General features: G+C 58.9%; 1 protein-coding gene across 4 annotated transcripts in view; it reads left to right on the top strand.

The window, feature by feature from the left end:
* Positions 1–791: 791 nt before the first annotated feature.
* The window catches only part of LOC101398080 (caspase recruitment domain-containing protein 19), a 35,413-nt gene continuing 14,114 nt past the window's right edge, over positions 792–22,090 (top strand). The window contains exons 1-5 of one of the 4 annotated variants that reach the window (XM_004442746.3): positions 792–892; positions 13,117–13,305; positions 14,975–15,122; positions 15,870–16,016; positions 16,891–17,566. In XM_004442746.3, the coding sequence (XP_004442803.1) occupies positions 805–892; positions 13,117–13,305; positions 14,975–15,122; positions 15,870–16,016; positions 16,891–17,086 (768 nt within the window). In that variant the 5' untranslated portion in view covers positions 792–804 and the 3' untranslated portion in view covers positions 17,087–17,566. Of the gene's footprint in view, positions 893–13,116; positions 13,306–14,974; positions 15,123–15,869; positions 16,017–16,890; positions 17,567–22,090 lie in introns of those variants that run through there. The other 3 variants (XM_087444815.1, XM_087444814.1, XM_087444813.1) reach the window with 3 other exon arrangements.

Below are 22,090 nucleotides of genomic sequence, written 5' to 3'. Positions count from 1 at the left end.
AACCTCAGCTTCTACCCGGCTCAGAAAGCAGAGGTGGGAGGGGCTATCCTGCTGGAACCCTGCTCTGTGGTCCCAGGAAAACACCCACCTCTTCACCGCCACCTGCCAGGCCCTCCCAGAGGCAGTCCTGTCCACCTGGTCCACCTTCCCAGACTTCCTGGGCTGGCCACACTGCACTTCTGGCTGTGGCTGAAGCTTCCACGTATTCTGACCTCAGGGCCTTTGCATCTGCTCTTCCCTCTGCCAGGATGGCTTACCCCATCTGCTCAGGAGCCACCCCAGCTCAGTCCACAGACCCCAGTCTGTGGTCTGAGAGCCTCCTAGGTGCTTGCCTGGGCTGGGCAGGGTCAGAGGGAGCTGGGCATGAGGGCTCGACTGGAGAGGGCAGGGCGGGTCCCCGGGTGTGTGTGCAGGGGCCTGGGCCAGACCCCAGGGGTCCCTCAGAGAGGACCTACAACATCGACAGCACCTCGGAGGGCTGGGCGTGACACCGGTGGGTCCACATGTGCTGCTCACGGAGGACACCTGGCCTGGGGGAGGGGTCGGAGGGCGGAGGGCGGAGAGCGGTGACTGACGGGTAGGGGGGGGTGGGTGGGCACCGCCTGCACAAAGCCCTGGAGCGAGACTTCCTGCCTGGGCGGCTTCACCCCCTGGGGGGGGTTCGGTCTCCCGCGGGGCCGGCCCCGCCCCCAGGCCTGCGGGGAGGCACCCTGGGGGGCGTGGCCCTGGGGGCGTGACCCCGGGGCGTGTCCGGCTGCCCTGCCCCGCCCCGCAGTCCCCGGCGAGGGCAGCCGAGCGCGCAGGATGCACAGGGCGGCCGCGACCCTCCGTCGTAGGGCGAGGCCCGGGGCGCGCGCGGGGGACGCCACGGCCTCCCCGGGGAACCGCACAGGTGAGGGGTTCTGCGCCCATTTCACGGACGGGGAAGCCGAGCCGGGGCGCCCCGGGGGGTGGCGCACAGTCCGGCGGGGGCGCGTACAGCCGGAGACCGCCCGGGACGAACGTCCCCGCTCCCTCGGCGGGCCCAGCGGGCGCCCTGGCGGAGCCGAAGCCCGGCAGCGGGCGGCCCGAAACCAGGCGGCGGCGCGCAGGTGCCGCCCCTTTCCGCCGGGCCGTGGGCGGACGTGGGGAAATCGGAACCGGCCTCACCCTGCGGGAGCGCTCCGACCCTGCTGGCGCTCCAGCCCACGCGCAGGTGGGGAAACTGAGCCTGGGAGGAGCGACCGCCCGACGTCCCTGCAGCCAGCCCTGGGGGAGGCTCCGGGGTCTCCGGAGGGAGGGGTGGCTGGCTGTTATCTTACTTGAGGTGTTTGATGCCAGAATGTTCTGAGTAGGGTTCACCTTCGTGCCCTGGCTGGGGTGTGGGAGACGCCGTTTGGAGCCGCGGTTCGAATGTTGGCTTTGTTTCGTGAATGCGCCTAAAATCTAACCCTGTTAGAAACAGCCAGACCTGGACCCTGGGCCTTGATGTCCCCGAGGCTCACTGTGGTGGACACTGACCCCTGAGGGTCTCGCACCTGTGCCCCGGGCCAGGCAGGCTCTGCTCTGCGCGGGTGGAAGCGGGGCCTGGAGGGGGTGGGCTGACCCAGGTGACCGCCTAGGGTGCAGCCAGTCCTGCTTAAACACGACACCTGTCACCCTGGGGGCAGGGTGGGGCGGCTCCCTCCCAGATGGGGAAACAGGCCCAGGGATACCCTCGAGGAGTGGAGCAGAGGCGCTGAGACCTGCCCCTGGCCTGGTGGGGTGCGTTCATTTCCTTTGACTCCCCAGACAGCCTGATGCCTCGTCCCGAATTTGGTGCTTTGTCCCTGTGTGTGAAGGGGAGGGTTGTGCAGCACTGCCCTGGGAGGTGCAGGGACTTACCGAGGTCAGCCAGGGACAGGGAGGGGGAGGCACTGGAGTGTTTGCATACAAAAGGCTGTTTGCAGAGAACTCTGCTGGGGGAAAGAGGGTCTCAGAGTCCAGTAGCTTCCCTTGGGCCTCCCTGGCCTGGCCCCAGCCCTGCGTCTGACCTGCTGCACCTCAGCCTCCTCCCAGACGTGATCCCTTCCCTGGAATTTGGAATTTGGGGTTGGAACCCCCTTCTGACCTGGGGTGCGTCTCTCTGCCTCTGTGCCTCAGTTTCCCCATGTGCTAAGTGGTGGGCACTGTATACCTGCCCCCAGGCTTGTGGACAGGCCAGGCGGAGGAGCCAGGGAGGGCCCGGTGCACCACCCTGGCCATGGTCACTCTGCTCCAGGGTAAAGCCGTCCACACCCCACCCTCCCCTGCCCTGTGCCCCAGTCTCTTGGGCTGTGAAATGGATGCCCGTCTTTCTCTAGGGGGCTGTGCAATGAAGGGTGGGTGTGGGGGTCTTTTGGAGATGGGTTGGCACTTTCTAAAACATAGCACTGGGGGGTGTGTTTTCCCGAACAGTGTGAATTGGGTGCGTTACTGTGCTCTTCCTGGAGTAGGTATGCAAGTCCCGCCAGATGGACACCGTGTCCTGGGGTCCGAGTTCTTCCCTCATCTCCCATGCGTGCCTGTGAGGGGTGGGTGGGGGAGGCTGCTCAGAGCAGGGGTTTAAGTGTTTGTCCAGCAGCTGACTGGGAGGGGCTGGGTGCCCAGCCCACCGTGGGGGCCGCCATCCCACCCCCGCAGCTCTGGGCCCTACTCCCGGGGCCACGCCAGCAGCACTCCCTGATCCTGGAGATTGTCCAGGAACGCTGCCCTGTGGTAGCAGGAATGCAGGGTTCCAGGAGCCGGAGGTACCCCCCAGGACCTTGGAGGAGGGGACCGGAAAGGGGGCAATGGGAGGACCACACTCGTGGGCATCCTCTTGGCTTCCCTCTGCAACCCTGCCCCACGGCCGGCCTGGGCCGCTTCACAGAGGAGAGACTGAGGCCCAGAGCGGGTGGGTGGGAATCCAGACACCGCCTGTGTGCGCCCAGCCCCAGCTCTGGCTCCTGCCAGGGTCCAGGCAGAGCTGCTGGGTGAGAGAGGCTCTCGGGAGCCTCCGTGTTCTCCCCTGAGAGATTTGGGGGCTCATTCTTCCTGGCTTGGAATTAGCCTGGTTCTTCTGGAGGAGAATGCATATTTTGTGCGTGTGAGCTGACCTGCTGTCAGGGGAGTCCTGGGGGACCCGGGTCTGGACTCTGGCCAAAGTCCAGGCCTGCAGGGGCTCTGACCCTGTGCCCACCCTCCATAGGAAGAGGAGACGGGCTCAGAGAGGGCGAGTGTCTTCCCTGTGGGCCTCCTGCGTGTGGCTGTCCCCACTCTCCACAGAGCACCTGTGTGTGCACATCAACCTTTTGAACTCTCCAAGAAATTTCTCCTGAGGGTTCCCCTTTCCATTTGGGGAACTGAGGCTCAGAGTGAGGAAGTGACTCTGGTCGCAGAGGGACCCAGGTCCAGCTGCCTGCCTTCCTCTCCCAGTGTACCCCTCGTCCACAGCTGCAACCAGTGTACAAGGTAACTTATTTACCTGGTCCCTAGCGGGTGAGGTCAGGTTTGGGGGCCATGTGGGCTCCAGGAAGGAGGCCAGGAGGCCAGGCCTGTGGTCCAAGGTTCCAGATAAAAGATTAACAAGCCAGCTTGTTCTCACCCCACTGGTGCTGGCTAGGCGGTCTGGGGGAGGCGCAGGCTGGGAGGACGGGGCACCCAGGTTGGGCTGTGCCCCGCCTAGTGTGCGGGGGATGTGGGGGAGGGGCTGGGGAGGGAGGAGGGTTGTCGGTGCAAGGTGGCCTTGATGGGCGGGTCTGCCCTCCACTGTCATGTGAGCCCCGGAGGATTTGTCTTTGGTTTGTATTTTGTTTGCATCAAATCCATTCATTTTTTGTGTTTTCTGTTGTTTTCCTCTCATTTGAGATTAATCTGCATATAGTAAAAGGGAGCGAGTCGTAAAGTGTGCCGAGGAGAAATGCACGCGGCTGACGTGTGCGTTGGTCCAGCTGAGGAAGAGCTGGGGAAATGCAGTGTCTATGTCTGGGGAGGAAGGGACAGCCGGGGTGTCCCCTGTGGGGCCCAGGCCTAGGAGGGCGTCCAGGGCAACTGGACATCCGGGAGGGTTTTCAGCAGGAGAGGGAAGAGGTGGGATTTCCTCTTCGACACCAAGTATGGGGAGGGAGGGGGCAGTGAGGGGTTTGGGGGTCTCCAGGCTGGGGAGGGGGCAGTGAGGGGGTCTGGGGGTCTCCAGCCTGGGGAGGGGGCAGTGCAAGGTTGAGCAGAGGCCAGGTACGTGGTGATCAGGGAACGTGGTGGCTGGAGCCAGCTGGCCCATCTGCCAGGCCTTGGCAATTCCTCAGAACACCCCTGGGAGGGGCCCCGGGCAGATGTGACTGAAGCCCCCGTGGCCCCCTGGCACCGTGCCGCCTCCCTGCCCCACCCTGGCTGCGTGTCACGAGTGCTGTGCAAAAGTCTGTGGTGGTGCAGCCACCCGGGGCCTTGGCCAGGGCTGTGGGCCTCAGTTTACTCCTCTGGCAAATGGGCTCAGCCCAGAGAAGTGTTTGATGGCTTTCCTGGCGCAGGGAGGGGACGCAGGAGACCCCGGCAGAGCCTGGGGAGGGGCGGGTGAAGGTGTCCTGGACCCTGTGGACCGGGGGACCAGGATGAGGCAGTAAGCCCCCTCGTAGGAGGGGTTCCTGGGCTCTGGGCACTGCTCTGAGACCTGCTCGGGTGGTCACTCCTCCTGTGGCCCTGGGGGGGGGGGGCAGGTCATCCTGTTCGCAGGTGGGGAAATTGAGTCTGAGCAGAGTGAGGACTGGGTCCAGGACCTGGCTGGTGGCGGTGGAGCAGGTCAGACCTGGGGCAGAGGGTGCGTCCCCAGCAGAGCCCGCCCACCCAGCTTCCCTCCTTTGCCTCCACACTGGGAAGGTTCCGGAGGTAATGCTCACCCAGGCGCAGGCGGGCGAGGGCTTGCCCTCCCCCACCACTCCCCTCCCCTCTTCACCGCCGACCTCCGCAGACCTTTCAGTTTCCTTTCAAAGGAGACCTGTTCACACAACACCCCTGTGCTGGGAGCGGGGCTCCCCTCCTCCCATGGGCGAGAGGCCCCGGTTGGCCCCCTGGAAATGCAGGGGGCCAGGACCGCACTTGAAGCGCCCACCTCGAGTCTCTGGGGCCCCTCCCGCCCCGCTGTCCAGTTGGGGGGGCCTGTGCTCCTCTTTCTCCTGTCCCGATTCTTGGTTTGAGGTGCGCGGGTCAGTGCTGAGCGGCCCCTCCTGCGGTGTCCCCCTCACCCTTCTGCCGTTAGGAGGCTCCAGGAGGCAGGACAGGCTGTGGGCATCTTGGGCAGGGGTCCACTCTGTCCTTTAAGGTGTGTGACCCCAGTGGGTGGTGACACCACCTGCCGTGCTGGTCTCAGGACGGGCCCCCTTGCCATGGCCACAGCAGAAGCAGCGGCCCCCCAGGATGTGGCTGATGACGGCCAGTTTCCCCCCACCTGTCCCAGGCACTCTTTCTACGAGGGCAGTGGTGGTGTCCTTGCTGGGCCTGGGGCTGCGTCATCTCCGTCAGCCCCGCCCCGCCCGTCCACTGCCGCATTGACGGGTTGGTCCCAGGCCCACAGCGGTGACCAGGTCACCCAGCTGGTAAGTGTGGCTACAGAGCTGGCCTGCGTCCCGCCTGTGACTCAGGTAGAAGAACCATCCCCGCCGGGGCCGTTGGTGCAGTGGCGCAGGCTCAGCACAGGTTGGGGGTCTGGGCTGGGCCCTGGGGGAGCGGGACGGCCACCATCTGGAGCCGGCGGGCGGGGCACACCCAGGCAGTCAGCTGTGTTCAGAGTGACACTCCAGGCTTTGTCCCCACATTTTTAATTTTGTCAGACAGGCCACAGAGTGGAAACAACTTTTAACCATGCCCCCGCCCCGACTCCATTGTACCCCTAACGTTTCCCTGGGCCTGTTTCTTCACAGCTCCCGCCATCTCTGGCCATCCCTCAAGGCTTCTTACTTTTTGAGGACACCCCGGCTGTATCTTTAAAGGATGAATACGCGTCTGTCCCTTCCTCCTTTCTTTCACCAGGCGCGGGTGTGGGTGCTGGGCAGACGGCCGCGAGCCCCGCCAGAGCTCTCAGCCTTGCTGACCCCACTCCCCATGGGGCCTTGCCTCCCCCAGGGCCACATGGGGCTGAGGAAAAAGAAGGTGCTTAGCCACAGAAGAATGGAGAAGTCGCAGCTCTAAATTGAGGACTGGGAAGTGTGGGCTGCCTGGCGACCCACTGCAAGGGGCCCCGTGGCCGCCCCGTGGCTGCCCTGCCGTGTCTACCTGGTTCCAAAACCTCACATTCACTTCCCTGGCCGGAAGGACAGCATGTGTCCAGGTCCACGGATCCTGGAAAAGAAAAGAGGTTCTTCCTGGGGAGCGCTGACCACAACTCATCCGTTAGGCCATCCATTCATCCATCCATTCATCCGTTCATCCATTCATTCACTCCACTTTGGTGCCTGTGGAGACAGCGTGCTGGTTAATTAAGGGCCCAGACTCGGGCATCAGAGCTGGCCTCCTGCTGTCCCACTCAGTGCTAGATGACCCGAGGCCAGCGTGGGTAGGCGGGAAATGTCCAGATCTGGGGCACACGGTGGGCACTGCGTTCTCCCAGCCCAGCCTCCCCGGGCTCCCAGCTCAGCCCGCTACTGCAGGGCAGACAGCCTCTCAGGCCCGCCCTGCCCTCCTCACCAGGGGTTATGTACCCCTCCCCCTGCACCCCCACCAACCTGGTAAGCTAGTCTTTTTAATCTCAACCAAGCTAAGGGGCCAAAAATAATCTCTTAGGTTTCAAATTTGTGTTTCTTTGATTGACGTAAATGTTTCCCCTAAATTTTTATAACTCCTTTGAGAGAGAATTCACCTACCACACGATTCACTCTAAATTGTACAGTTAACGTGTACAACTCAGTGGCTTTTAGTGCATTCACAGATTTGTGCAGCTAGCACAGTCAATTTTAGAACGTTTTCATCACTCCAAGAAGACGCCCCGAAGCCCTTAGCAGTCACTCCCCATCCCCTCTCCCCTCAGCCCCCGGCCACCACTGATCCGCTGTCTGTCCCTGTGGAGTTGCCTGTTCTGGACATTTCATGTAAATGGAGTCACACACTGGTGTTTTGTGACTGGCTTCACGCGCTGAGCATCACGTCCTCAAGGTTCACCCACGTGGTACGCGTGTTGGGCTTCACTCCTTTTTATCGCCCAGGGACGTTCCCTTGTGAGGATGGACCACGTTTTATGTATCCATTCATCAGCTGATGACACTTGGGTTGTCTCTACTTTTTGGCTGTCAAGAATAGCGCTGCTGAGGGGGCCGACCCCGTGGTGTAGCGGTTAAGGGCACGCACTCTGCTGCTGCTGGCGGCCCGGGTTTGGATCCCGGGCGCGCACCGACGCACCGCTTGTCAGGCCACGCTGTGGCGGCGCCCCACATAAAGTGGAGGAAGATAGGCACGGATGTTAGCTCAAGGCTGATCTTCCTCACCAAAAAGAAAAAAAGAAGAAGAATAGTGTGGCTGAGAACACTGTATACAAGTTTCCTGTGGACGTGTGTTCATTTCTCAGGTATTGAGCGAGGAGGGTGTTGCTTCGTCGTGTGGTGATTCTCTGTAACTGTTGGAGGAGCTGCCCCTGTTTCACGTTCCCACCTGCAGCTCCTTTCTCCACATCCTGGTGCACCTGTCACCATCTGCCCTTCGCAGGTGTGGCCTGCACGCTGGATGGAGAGCAGGACCTCGTGGTGGATTGGACATCCTTTCCCAGGAGGCCGATGATGCTGAGCACCTTCTCGTGAGCTTGTGGCAGCCACTGGTCTGTCTTTAGAGAAGTGTCTGTTCAGATCCTTTGCCCATTTATAACTGGATTGTCTTTATAATTCTGTGTAATAACTCATACATTCTGGTTACAGTTCCCTCGTCAGACACGATTTGCAGACACTTCCTCCCGCTCTGTGGGTTGTCTCTTTACTTTCTCCATCAGGTCCTTTGAAGCACAGATGGCCTTAATTTTAATGAAATCCAGTTTATTTATGTTTTTCTTTTCTTTTTTGTGAGGAAGATCAGCCCTGAGCTAACATCCAATGCCGAGCCTCCTCTTTTTGCTGAGGAAGACTGGCCCTGGGCTAACATCCACGCCCATCTTCCTCCACTTTATATGGGACGCCACCACAGCATGGCCTGACAAGCGGTGCATTGGTGCGTGCCCGGGATCCAAAGCCGTGAACCTTGGGGCTGCCAAAGTGGAGCTCGTGCACTTAACTGCTATGCCACAGGGCCGGCCCCTATTTTTTTCTTTTCGTTTGTCTTTTGTTGTCTTATCTAAGAAACCCGTGCCTAATCCAAGGTCAGGAGCATTTATCCCTATGCTTTCTTGTAAGAGTTTTGTAATTTTAGCTCTTATGTTTAGGTCTTTGATTCATTCGAGTTAATCTTGGTATCTGGTGTGGGGAGAGGTCTGACTTCATTCTTTTGCATGTGGAGGTCATTGTCCCGACACCAATTGTTGAGAAACTGTTCTGTTCCCATCGAATGGCAGCCTTATTGAAATCAGCTGACTGCGACTATGAGTTTATTTCTGGGCTCTCGACTCTGCTCCCTGGCCTGGTGTCTGTCCTGGTGCCAGCACCGCTCTGCTGATCACTGTAGCTGTGGGGGGGTTTGAAATGGGGAAGTGAGAGCCCTCCAGCTTTGTTCTTCTTTTTCAAGATTGTTTTTGTTTGGGCTACTCTAGGTGTTTTGCGTTTCCTTCTGAATTTCAGCATCAGCTTTCAGTTTCTGCAGAGGCGGGGGCTGGGGCTCTGACGGGGTCGTGTTGAATCTGAGCACAATTGGGGTGTTGCCATCTGAACAGTGTTAAGTCTTCTGACCCATGAGCATGTGGTGTTTTTCCATTTATTTAGGTCTTTAATTTCTATCAGTTTTGTAGTTTTCAGAGTTTAAGTTCTGCACTTCTTTTATTAAGTTTATTCGTAAGTAATTTGTTCTTCTCTTTGCTCTTGTAAAAGGAATTGTTTTCTTTTTTTTTTCGCTTGAGGAAGATTGGCCCTGAGCTAACATCTATGCCAGTCTTCCTCTATTTTGTATGTGGGTTGCTGCCACAGCATGGCTGCTGAGTGGTGCAGGTCGACGCCTGGGGTCTGAACCGCGAACCCGGGCTGCCGAAGTGCAGTGCGCAAACTTAACCACTACGCCACAGGGCCGGCCCCGGGAATTGTTTTCTTGGTTTCATTTCAGTTTGCTCTTCGCCACGTCCTGAAATGCAGTGGATTTCACATGTTGGTCTTGCATTCCCATAATCCTGAGCAGATTCCTGTGGATTTTCTGGATACAAGCTCATGTCATCTAATAGAAGGTTTTGCCTCTTCCTTTCTGATGTGGACGCCATTTAGTTAGCTTTCTTAACTGATTGCCCTGTCCCTGGTTTGGGGCCATCTGTTTTTCTTTTCTAATTTACCATTCTTTTCTGTTGTGATTTTTGTCATGTCTTATTAACACGTAAGTGCTGTTTATATAGGATAGACACTTTCTGTTACGTGCATGTTGCATATACCCACACCTTAGTTCTGTTGTTAAGAGTCTTAAGCCCTGCGTCCACCCCTGGCTGCCCCCTCTATCTGTGGCATTGGGCAGCTCAGCCACCTCTCTGAGCTTGGTTTCCTTGTATTAAAATGAGAATAATAATGATTTCTTCCTTGCTGTCCTCTGTGGATGGTTGTGGGTGCTGCGTGAGGTCAGGAATGTGGGGCACTTCTTGACCAGAACTTTCTGTCAGACCAGCATTGCTGCTGTTGGTAGTGACGCTGATGATGGACACTGCAGACGGAGGCCCAAATCGTCCCAGCTGCAGGGAGGCTGGGACGTATGGGTTCTGTGGTGGCCACGGCCCAGCCCAGTTCCACCCATACCACCTTCCTGCCCGGTGACCCTGGGCATGTCATGTAGCCTTGCCATGCCTCAGTTTCCCCGCCTGTGAGGTGCTGGTGGACAGCCTTCCTCGTAGAGCTGTAACACAGTGAAGCACCCACTAGGCGCCCAGTATTTGTGCTGATCCAGAAGTCAGCCCCTCAAGTGCACAAACCACAAGAGCCCCCTGGGCTCACACTGCCCCCAGCGTTTCAACGTGGTGAGGCCCCCGGGTTCTTGGTGGGGCAGAGTTGGGGTGGACTAAATGGAGCTTGGCTGAGCACAGCTGAACACTGTCCCTCACTATCCCTGTCCACAGCGAGGGGCTCGGGCAGCCTAAGCTTCCCCGATGGCAGAATGCGGGGCTGGGGCTGAAGCCTGGCTCTCCCGCTGCCCCGTTACCACCCTCGCCCTAAGGGGATCAGGGCCAGTGTGGCCAGGCAAGAGGTGCCTTGACCTCCCCGAGCCTGGGTTTCCCCTCTGGATGGGGCTGATTGTGTGCAGACGTGTGAAGCGCTGTCGCGGGTGTGTGAGTGCAGGTGTGTGGCCCTTCCTGGTGACTGCCACTGCCTGGGCACTCCTGGGCATGCTCTGTCCCCACAGCCTGCACGAAATAGGGTTCTGTGCCTTCCACAGTGGAGCCCCTGCATGGCTGCTTCCAGGTGGGTGTGGATTTTGGGGTACTCTCTAGCCCGCTAGAGATGTCCTGGGTGTGTGTTTTGAAAGCAGGGCCCACAGGGTTTGCTGGTGAATTGGTTGTGGACTGAGAAAGAGTCCAAGGAGGTTCCAAGCTTTGGGGCCGCAGCAAGTGAAGGATGGAGGGCCTGGTGCCTAACAGCAAATGAAAATGGGGGAGGACGTGACGAGCAGGTTGGGAGTACAGGAGCTTGGCCAGGTCGTGGCGGGCAGAGCGGGCAGCAGGGCATCTGTGCCTGGCGCGCAGGGGACAGTCCTGGCGGGAGGCCTCGTGCGGAGGACAAGCGAAGGGTTGTCTCGTGTCTGCGTGGAGTAATGGGATCCTCAGCCTGGGCAGAGCCGGCTTCTGTCCTTGTCCCCCACTCGTTGCTCCCGCCTTGGCCTCTCTGTGCATTAGGATGGGCACGGGCGCTGAGGCCCCCACAGAAGTGCGCAGTGGCTCCTTCAGCTCGAGGCTGCCTCTGGGTCAGCGTTGCCGCGGGCACCGGCCAGACGACCAGTCTCTCTGTTCTTTGAGACTAACCACTCTGCCTTCACGCGCTAGTAGTACACCGTCAGTGCTCAAAATCGGAAAATTCCAGAAAAGCAGAAGGCAGAGCCTCTTCACTCGGCACCAGGAGGCATGTGGAGGAACATCTGTAGCAGCTTCGTTCCGCATTCTGGAACACTCACACGCTCGTCAGCAGGGAACAGGGAAGCAAACAGGGCCATCCGTACAACGGGGCTCCACTCCACGGTAAATGGGGACGGCTGCCCACTGTCAACTTAAAAAGCAAATTTGAGTTATTTGATCTCAAAATGAGTTTATTCGGGAATAGCCAAAAGAATTGCAATTCAGGATGTGCATGCTATGGCAAACCATAGGCAAATCTGGAGAACGAGGGAAAGTCCATTGGAGGAAAGTGACAGTTCAGGGCGGCAACAGCTTCTCATTGGCCGAGCTGTGGCGTGTCTGATTGGCTGAGCTGTGGTGTGTCTGATTGCCTGGACTATTGCCAGGAGGGGAGAGAAGTCTTCCTTCAGTAGTAAAGTAGTTGTACTTTCTGCCTGCCGTGCAAGTCTGTCTCTTCCTGTTTGGAGCAGTTGACGTTATGTGATGGGGGTGAGGGCTCCCCCCGCAGGCTTTCCTGAGTACAACTTAGTTAAGGTTTCTCTCATTAATTTCCACACCACACACACAGCGTGGCACCTCTTCTGTGCATTATGCTGAGCAAGGAAAGCCAAACACACAGAGCAAATGATGTGTCTGCATGTGTGTGCATGTGTGTCTCCGTGTGTGTGTGTGCATGCATGTGTTGAGAAGGTGGGCCAGAGTTACCTGTCCTGGTTGTGAGTCTCCACCTTGCAACATAGGAGCTGTGTGACCTGGGGAAGTGACTTACCTGCCCTGTGCCTCGATTTGCTCACCTGTCAAGTGGGGAGAATGGTGGTTCTCCCTTGGCAGGTGCCGTGTGGACCCATGAGTTACTGTGCGTAAAGTGTGCCGAGCAGCATCCAGTGCACAGTAAGTTCCGTGTAAGTGCCAGCTCTTGTCATTATTATTTTATGAAAATGCTGGTGATTGCTGCTTTACCAGAGCGTCTCTCCGTGTCCTCACATAAGGACGTTGTGGTAACACTGTGGGACAGTCCTGCTGGCATCATGATCAGGCTGTGCCTGGATTAATGCGCCTGCCCCATGGCTGGAGACCTGGGTGGTTTCCAACCTCGCACCATTGGTATGGCCCTGAGGCGAACACCCCAGCATAGAAATCCTGGTGGCGGATTCATAATTATCTCCTTTAGCTAAATTCTCAGACGCTGCACAGCATAAGGCTCTTAATGCATTTTACCAGCTTGGTCCAGAAACGTTTGGAGGAGTGGCTGCCAGCCCTCGCTGACTCTGGTCATGGTCTTTTTGCTTTTCCTCTTTGTCCAGTTGAGGGGTGAAAGATGCACACTCGCTGGAACTAGCGTGTGGACACGCTAATTCCCTTCATGTCTGTGGGCCACTTGCATCTCTTCTGTGAATTGCTTGTTCACACATTCGTCCATTCCGTTATTTGGATGTTCGGCTTTTCTTGCTGTGTAAGGTCTTTATAAATTAAGGGTGTAGGACCTTTGTCTTATGTTCTCCAAATGTCTGTTCCTAATTTTTTCATCTGAGTTTATGTTTGTTTTTCAATTATCCGGGAGTAACAACAACTTTTGCTTTTTACCTTTCATGCAGTCACATCCGTCGATCTCTCCCCTTCCGGTTTCTCTCGATCCTGCTGTTGGAGCTGCGCTTGGATAATAATTGTGTGTTTGCTTTGGCTGTCCTCGACACGTGTTTTGTTTCTCAGCACCATGGTCTTCAGAACATCTGGAGTTCACTTAATGTAGGGATCGGCTCCATGTTTGTCCCCAGGACACTGACCACATGGACGCCACTCCCACCACGGTCTGGGTGGCCGTGAGACCTTCCCTAGAGCATCATGTGGCTGTTGGGGCAGCGGCGTCCACCCCAGGTGGGGGCTATAGCCCAGCCCCTGCCCTCCAGGGTGGGGTCCTCATGCCGTCTTTCCTCTCTCCCTAGGCACGTGTGCACAAGTGCAGCCACCCCTGCAGGGCACCCTCCAACTCCTTCGTGGTGATGGCGCTTCTGTGGGGACTGTCATTGTGTTCCACTGCCCCTCAGGCCACCAGATGGTGGGGTCCGGCCTCCTCACCTGTGCCTGGAAGGGGAGTGTCGCCGAGTGGTCTTCAGGGACCCCCGTGTGCAAGGGTGAGACCCACTCCCCCTGAGCCACTCCCAGCTCAACAGCTGCCCTGGGGGGTGCTGATCCCATCATGTGGATGGTATGAGTGTCCATGGAGGAGGTGTGGTGGGTGGCCAGCCGGCAGGGCCTCTGTGTAGGGTCCTGATCCCAGGGCTGGTGGCTAGACAGCAGCTGGTGGCCCCTCAGGGCTCCATGTCCGCCGTGTGGATTCATGTCCAGACAGGTAGCCGGAATCCTCACTCTGCCACTGACTCGGCCTGTCACCTCCAAGAGGTTACTTATGCTGTCCAAGCTAGCGCTTTGTCATCTGTAGGGTGGGAAGTTAGGTTCATTCATTTGTTCATTCTTTCATGCACACATACAGCAAACTTTAGTAGGATATTCTGTGTGCCAGGAATTCTAGAACTGGGGACACCAAGGGCCAGGATGTGCCCAGCCCTGGGGCCCCAGTCTGGGGGAGGAAATGTTTTTCTCGTCATATCTGTTGTACAGGGTGTTGGAGGATAATACCCAGCACAGCATTTTCCAAAGTGAGGCCACGTGTATTGTGTTAATGTGTGTTGTGCATTGCAAAGGGCTCCGTAGTCAAAACAGTTTGGAAAAGGCTGGATTAATAGGCTGCAGGACTTCTCAGAGCCTTTAAAATACTTGTGTGCTGAGTGAATCCCTGAGAAGGATGGTGTCTGTCAGGATTCGATACCAAGAGACAGAAAACCCGAGACAACAGTGGTTAACTGAGATGGAGCTCTCTCTTGCTGTGGCCCCTCAGGTGGGCAGTCCTAGGCTCAGATGGCACCCCATGTTGGAGAACCAGGCCCCTTCCATGTTGTGGCTCTATTGGGCATGACCTCAACTGCGTGATCCAGGATGGCAGCAACTGTGTTCTAGGCAGTTGTTCTGGGTGAGGGGCAGGGAAGGAAGCCTCTCAGAAGTTGTCCCAGTCCCCTTCCCCTCGCCCCCACTGGACAGAGCACAGTCATGTGACCACAGGCAGCTGCAAGGGAGGCTGGGAGATGTAGTCTTCTTTGTGAATGGCCACTGTCCAGCCAGGGCAGGGGATTGGGACTAGGGGAGGTGAGCAGTGTCCGGCATGGGTGTGAGTATGTGGTGTTGCTCAAATTAGGATCCCAGGCCCTGTCTTCCCAGAACATCCTTTAGAAGCTGATAGAACCAGTTCTTGGGGCATAGTTGAGGTCACTAGCTGATATGTGGTGAAGGGCCTTTAACCCCAAACACAGACATTTTACTTGCTTTTGTGTCTTCCTGGAAAGTGACCTGAGAAGATACGTAGGCCCCTGAAGGGTTTTGCCAGCTTGGGGCATTGTGGCAACAGACCATGGGCCATCTGCTGTCATCTGGTCTCAGGGGCCCAGGCCGCAGTGGGTGGGAACCAGGAGGGCCATTGCTGAACTCCCTGTCTGAGCTTCTCCCAGTGTGCCACCATGAACTCCTACACACCCTCCAAAACCCTGCTCAAACACCCCTTCTTTGGGGGCAGTCTTCCCTGAAGTCCCACCCCTACAACCATTTGCACAGACCTTCGCCTCAGCCACCAGTGCCTTCCTGCCTCCCCCGCAGAACAGGCCTCGCTGAGGGCGGGCTGGGCCTGTCCACAGCTGGACCCGGCGGGTCTGGGTGAGCTGCGCCCAGGAGCTGGCCTTGTCTCCCTCGCAGCCGTGCCGCCCTATGAGACCTTCGGCTTCAAGGTGGCCGTGATTGCCTCCATCGTCAGCTGTGCCATCATCCTGCTCATGTCCATGGCCTTCCTCACCTGCTGCCTCATGAAGTGCGTGAAGAGGAGCCAGCAGCGGCGCTCCGCCAGGTGCAGGGGCTGGGCCGCCGCCACGGCCCCCGGGGCCTCCCGGGGGCGGCCGGGAGGTGCAGGGAGTGGGCCGCCGCCACGGCCCTCGGGGCCGCCCGGGGGTGGCCGACAGGTGCAGGGGCCGGGCCGCCGCCACGGCCCTCGGGGCCGCCCGGGGGTGGCCGACAGGTGCAGGGAGTGGGCTGCTGCCGGGGGCTCTGCATCTTGCTGCTCACGGAGCATCGTGGCCTGGAGGGCACGTGGGCACGTGGTCTTCCCTCAGCTGGGCTGTGGGGTCACGGGGTTGTGTCCTTCTGCAGTGTGCACCGTGCAGCCCGCGCCCTGCTGGGTCAGGCGTGAGGGGCTGGCAGGCAGGGTCGACTGCAGCCCGCAGGCCGAGTCTGGACCACCACTGGCTTCTTTTTCACTGGCATTTATCTTTTTTTTTTTGTAATTTTTAATTGTGGTAAAATATTTATAACACAGAAGTTGCCATTTGGACCATCTTTGTGTACAATTTGGGGCGTTAGTTACATTCACAGTGCTGTGCCGCTGTCGGTGCGATCCGTCTCTGAAACTTTCCCCGCCGTCTTTGTAAGGAGTTTTCCTGGCATTTACTGACCATCCGTGGCACTGTCACCCCCACAGTGGCCGAGCAGAGTAGTTGCCACAGGGACTGTACGGCCCTAAAATACATGAAGCCGCCTTGCGGAGGGTGCGGGCGGCATCCTGGAGACACGCACTGACCGTCTCCCCATCTCTCCCCAGGGCGGCCCAGCTGTGGCTCCAGCCGAGAGATGGGGACTTGGAGACGGTGCAGGCCGCCTACCTTGGCCTCAAAGGCCTGAGTAACAGCAGCGGCGGGGAGCCCAGGAGCCGGCCCGGCCAGGCGCACGACAACCACAGCTTCACCACGTGGGCATGGGTCTAGGGGTAGGGGGCGGGGGCGACCCTGGCTTGGTCAGAACACCAGGCCTGAGAACCAGGATCCCGGGGTGCCACCGCCCCCACATGCTGCCTAGGCTCACTGGGACCTCAACTGCCATCCCTAAGATGGGGGCTGGTGGTCCTTCTAGCCCCTGGTCCAGACCCTGCACCCTAGTGCCCAGAGCAGACCCCACCCATGTCTTATCTTGAGAATTCAAACCTGCAGAGAAGGTGAAGCTTCTGGACAGGATATTCCCTTCACCAGGACGCAGCAGGGCTCCGAGGCGTGGCGCCTGCACGCTCTCTCCTCCCTCCCCGTCCCTCTGCCAGGCAGCCTCCAGGGAGCAGAGGCCAGGGCAGCCAGTCGGGGTGGCGCTAGGTGGATGGGGTCGGGCCTGTGTCACAAGAGCCTGGAGAATGGGTTGGTGTGTGGTTTTGGGGCTTGGGGGCCCACAAGGGAACTGAAGGGGTAGAAGGCAGGTGATCTGGGCCCAGACTGCAGAGGACAGCCTGGCAGGAGCAGAAGTATCCCCAGATGTAGGTTCCTGGGGCCCCATGTCCCTTCTATGCCTGGGGGGTCCCGGCCGGGCAAGGCAGCCTGGCCCCATGGTTACGCACACTCTGAATAAGCCCCTTCCTCCACACAGCCCTGGGAGCCGGTCCCCGCCCTCTGAGGGCAGGCGGGTGGCTCCTTGGACCAGCCCCTCGTATGCTGAGGGCCTCCTCAGGCTCAGGGCAGCTCTGACAGGAGAAGCAGGCTCCCTCCCACTGAAGGCCAGGGCCCGGGTGCCCAGCATGGGGCTGAGTTGGGGTTATACAGGATCCTTGTTCTTCCCCCAGCTCACGCCTCCTCTCTCTGCAGAGACCCCGGCGAGGGCACCGGAGAGCTCGCCGGCGTGGCCTGTGCTGTGGACAAGGACCCCTGGGCCCCCAGTGGCCCTGCCAGCTCACCCTTTACCCAGGTGATGGTGCACCCAGTGTACCCGGGGCAGAGGCCGCCTGCCTCCAGGCCCAGCACGAGGATGCCCAGACAGCTCACCACCTACATCCCGGGGTGACTGAGGCCGAGGCCAGAGCTGGCCCTCCACGCTGGGAGGGCCAGGCCAGCCCCACCAGCCTGCCACCTGCATCTCGACACGTTTCCAGCTTGAGATGGGTCAGTGAAATTAGCTTCCGGGTTTAGGGATCCCTCAGGGCGCCAAGCTGGGACCCTGGCGGGGGTGTCATGTCCCGAGGGAGCCCAGCTGTAGTGGTTTTATAGACAGGCTTCCTTGAAGCCACCGCTGAGGGTCACATAACGAGCTGCACCTCCCTCTGGCCGGGCCCCTTAAAGAGACGGGGGGACATTTTAAGCACATCTAGTTTTGCATAGCGAGGGGGGAAAGGCAACCAACTCCTCCTCGGTCACAGCTCTGCCTCGCCCACTCCCCCGGGGCCCCCCCGCCTGGGGCTGCTGCACCCACTATCTGGAAAGTTGTGGTGAGGGGTGTGAAATACACAATGTTTTCTAATCCTGAAAAATACAGAGGTAAAAATCACTGTCTCGATGTTTAATCCCTGCGAAAGCAAACCTCGCGCACCGTGCGTAAAACTGCAGTCCCTCGTTAGGACCTGCGTGCACGGGGCTCCGCTGGGCGGGTCTCACTGGTGGCTGTGGTCAGCTGGTGGCCAGGCCTGGGTCACACAGAAGGCTGGCTGGCTCACACGATGCTGTCGGTGGAGACCTCGTGGATGATGGCCACCTTGAGCGGCCTGGGCCTCCCCACACCATGGCGGCTGGTTTCCCGCTCAGAGCATGGAAGTCGTGCTGGGTCCCTGCTGCTGCGTCCACTCACCACGGGAGGCTGCTGGACTCCACTCTGGGTGCAGGGGTACCACGCACACTGGGCCCCTTCAGAGCCGTCACCGTCCCCCTCACCCGTCACAGTCAGAGTGGTTAGATGGAAAGGTGGTCACGTCTCTTACCCCCAGCCCAGCTCCCCAAGGGAGCGGTTGGGGGAGCCCGTATGGGGGTACCCGTGCGTACACGCTGCTGAGGTGTGCTCTAGACGTTTGCACCTGTTGGTGTCATCTTGTTTGCTTCATCTAGAATGATCTCAGGGCTCATTCTGTAGCCATAGTCACCTCCTCTGAAGGGCTCTGGGCGGCCTCCAGGCCCCACCCTCCATGTCTCCCTCACCTGCAGAGCCCATCAGTCCTACCTCCAGCTTCCTGCGATTTGGGGTGTGACCAGCTGGCCACTGAGGAACATCGTTGAGGTTTGCCCTCTGACCTTCCCTGCTTCCTGCCTGGAGGTCCCGCAGCCACACTGGGGCTGTGAGGAGGGAAGCCTAATGAAGAAGAGCGGGCGGTCCTGAAGGAGCCTGTGCTGCCCGCTGAAGCCACACATGTCATGTTTTCACTTAGGAGTATGTCCTGATGCAGGCTCCGCAGAGCAGCCCGTCTGTCCCGTGATTTGAATGGGAAGCCCCAGCTGAGGGATCCGTGGGTGGTTCCATGTTTTCAGCTGTTAACGTTTTTCTGTTCGGGGATGCTGTTCTGCCGAGTGGGTTCTGCAGTGGGATCGTGAGGCTGGAGGGTGTGTGGGGCGCACGTTGAGGCATAAGGCGGATTTCACATCACGCTCCTGTGGGGGACACAGCGGGGCACTGGGTGGCAAGCTCAGACCCTGCCCCAGCGTGGCATTCACATGGTGGGTCCCTGGCAGACTCAGGCTCTTCTCAGCTCTTCCAGGAGTGCAGGTGGTGCCCCTGGGCCACGTGCCTCCGAGGGTCCTGTGGGCTCCTGTGGGGCGGCGGGGCTGCTGCCCTGATCCCGCAGAGGGTCACGCCCATGCACGTGATGCTGTCAGAAACAGTGGCTCCTTCTGGGGCTTCAGCAGCCCCGCAGGGGTTGGCGCTGACTGGAACAGGCTCCGAGTCCTCGTCTAAGCTCGAGCCTCACCAGGCGCTCTCCGCGCCCTAGCCCTCGTCGGGGTGAGGTGATGGCAGGCTTGCCACAAGGGTGTGGGTTGCTGACAAGGGGAGGTGGGTTTTGTCCCCTGGTGCCTGACCCTGGGCTCCTGGAGCAGAGCATGGGAGGGTGGGGGAGGTGGAGTGGTGCCATCCTGAGCATCTCTTTGTCCTGCCTCTTTTTCTTTTTTCTCCCCAAAGCCCCAGTAGGTAGTTGTGTGTCATAGTTGTAGAGTTGTAGCTCTTCTTTGTGGGACGCCACCTCAGCATGGCTTGATGAGCGGTGAGTAGGTCCGCGCCCAGGACGGGAACCGGCAAACCCTGGACCACCAAAGTGGAACACACGATCTTAACTGCTACGCCACCGGGCCAGCCCCCTAGAAGATATTTGTTGAGTGAATTAATGAGTGAATGAATGAATGGTGGCCCTTGACCTTGTGAAAACGTGAGGGAATGTTCTTGCTCCTCCTCAGTGCTCAGGCCCACCATCGTGCTCTAGCCATGTAGGCCACCCCTCTGCCCACAGGCATGCCACGTCCCTCCTGCCTCCGGCCTGTGCCTCCGCTTTCCTCAACTCATCTAGTCATGCTCTAAGTGCATTTATGGAGTACCCACTGTATGCCTGGCACCGTGACAAAGGCTGACATTCTAGGGAGGAAATGGGTAGCAGGAAGTGCCTGGGGGGCAGGACCAGGAGCCTGGGGAGGTGCCCCGTGGCAGGGTGTTCCCCAGGGTCAGGCCCATGGAAGGTCTGATCAGGATTTTAGATTTGTGCCAGCTGGACCCATGAAACACGAAATTCTTATTATGGATAGAATCGAGCAGCTCCCTAAGGCGTGTTTCCTCTTTCTCCGAATATGGGAGTGTTGACCTCTTTCTGATCTCCAGCTCTTTATTAATTAGGGAGATGAGCCCTCTGTGGGATGAGCTGCCAACATTCCCCTGGTTTCTTGTTTGTTTTTTGACTTTGGGACCTATTGGAGGGGAGGCTGAGAAGAGGCCTGACTGAGGAAGGGTGGCCCTGAGAAAATCGGGGGGTGGCAGTGCAGACGCCCGTGGGGTGAGCTTCCTCTGCCCGATCTAAACATGCATTTACTTTCTGATCAGATAAAGCATGCCGTAGTTAGGAAATGTGCAAGAAGCAAAAGTCCGAGGTGCAAGCGACCCGGTTGTGGGGTCAGGACCAGTGCATCCCTGATGTCCAGGGACAGGTGGGGAGCAACCTCAGTTTGCCCACGAAGTCCACACAGGACAATCCGGTCTCCTCCGCATATGAGACCCACAGTGCTCAGCAAAGCAGGTTAGGGTCTCCAGGACCCCTGGCCTCCTGCAGCCGATGGCGTGGCCTCCTGGCCCAAGCTGCATGGGTGCAGCTGTAGCCTGGGCAGCGGGTGAGTGGGGAGGATGCTGCACCCCTGGCCCTGGGGAGGGGAACACTCGGGACCACCCTTTCAGTCTGGGGTGCTCTGCTCACTTGCAGCTCCCAGGGTGGGGATCTGGGCTGGTAGCCCCCTGGCTGCCCCTGCCACTGTCCTGCCGGGACAGCAGCCTTCTGCCCCCCTGGAGCTCACATCCCAAGGGGCATGGGGTCCATGCATGCCAGGGCAGGACCCTTCGGGTGAATCCTGACCTCTGAGGCCCTGTCCTGGCTGATGGCGAGGGACTCTACCACTCTGAGCCTCAGTTTCCCCATCTGTCCCATGACAGCAGTGGCTGTGAAGGTGGAATGCTGGCCACCTGGGAAGGGGCTGGGTGGGGGCTTCCTGAAGGTGGGCGGGCCTGGGAGCCCTGCTGTCCCCACTATGTCCCCAGGCCATCCAGAGCCCGCCCTTATGGCACTGACGTTACTCCTAGAGGGTGAATGCTAGGAGCCATGACACAGCCTGCAGAATGCAGAGTATTGGGGGTCAGGCCTCTTCCACTGGGCACAAGAGGCCCTCTCTGGGAGGCCCCTATGGGAAGGAGCCCCTAGGGCTCAGAGCCGGCCTGGACTCACCCTGGCGCACATGTAGGCGAAAGGCCAGGAGGGACCCCCAGGCTGGCCACACAGCCCTTCTGCCCTGGGGGGCCCTGCCCATGCAGCCCCTCAGCCTGGGACGCGCCTGGGCTGCGCCTTGGGGAAGCTGCCGGCTTCACCCCCAGTGTGTGGGGAGGGGTGGCTCCTGTGTAGTGACCACCAGGACTTGGCCCAAGAGTTTTGGGGTTTCCGGGTGACAGCCACAGCCATATTCCCAATGTCCTAAGTGCACCCCCGGTGAGGCACTAGCACACTAGCATCACTCGTCCTAGCCGGGTTTTAGAGAGACAACTGAGGCACAGACGTGGGGGCGCACGGACTGTGGAAATTAATAACAGAAACCTTAACTAAGCTGCAGCAGGAAGCCTGCAGGGGCAGCTGTCACCCCAGCACACATCCTCAAGTCCTCCAAACAGGAAGAGAGGGAGCTTTTCACCTTCACCCAAGTACAGCCACTTTACTTGAACTTGAAGGAAGACTTCTCTCCCTGCCTGGCAACAGCCCAGCCAATGAGGAATGTGGCAGCTCAGCCAATGAGAAATGCCACAGCTCAGCCAATGAGAAATGCCACAGCCCAGCCAATGAGGAGCCACTTCTGCCCTGAACTGTCACTCTCCTCCAGTGGACTTTCTTTAGAACAGCCCCTTGCTGCTCCCCTTTTTTCTCTATAAAAGCGTCTCCCTCTTTGTTCTCTGCATTTGCCTGTGGTTCTCCATAGCATGCCTGTCCTGGATTGTAATTCTTGGGGCTATTCCCCAATAAACTTGTTTTGGGGTAAAATAACAGGTGAATTAGCTTTCTAAGTTGACAGGACCTAGGGGAGTGGAGCATCCCTGAGCTGTCGGAAAGTGAACCCTGAGCTTGGGGCCCCGTCCGATCAGGTGCCAGCGTCTCAGATTAGAGCTGGTTACTGGGGGAACGCCACACAAACCAAACCCCCGCGCATGCTGGCCGCCCAGGCCCTCTTCCCTCTGCGCAGGCTCTCCATTCTGCTGGAGCCGTCCTGCTGGGGCTCCTGGGCTGGGCGCCGCAGCTGGAAAGGCCAGGCCTGTGACCGCAGGGGCATGGGCTCTGGGAGGAGAGATTTGCCCGAG

This window comes from Ceratotherium simum, chromosome 20, assembly GCF_057802395.1.
Source record: "Ceratotherium simum simum isolate JZ-2026a chromosome 20, ASM5780239v1, whole genome shotgun sequence".
In the NCBI taxonomy this organism is placed as follows: Eukaryota; Metazoa; Chordata; class Mammalia; order Perissodactyla; family Rhinocerotidae; genus Ceratotherium; species Ceratotherium simum.
The sequence above is the reverse complement of the archived record's forward strand: the minus strand, read 5'-3'. Positions and strand labels throughout refer to the sequence as shown.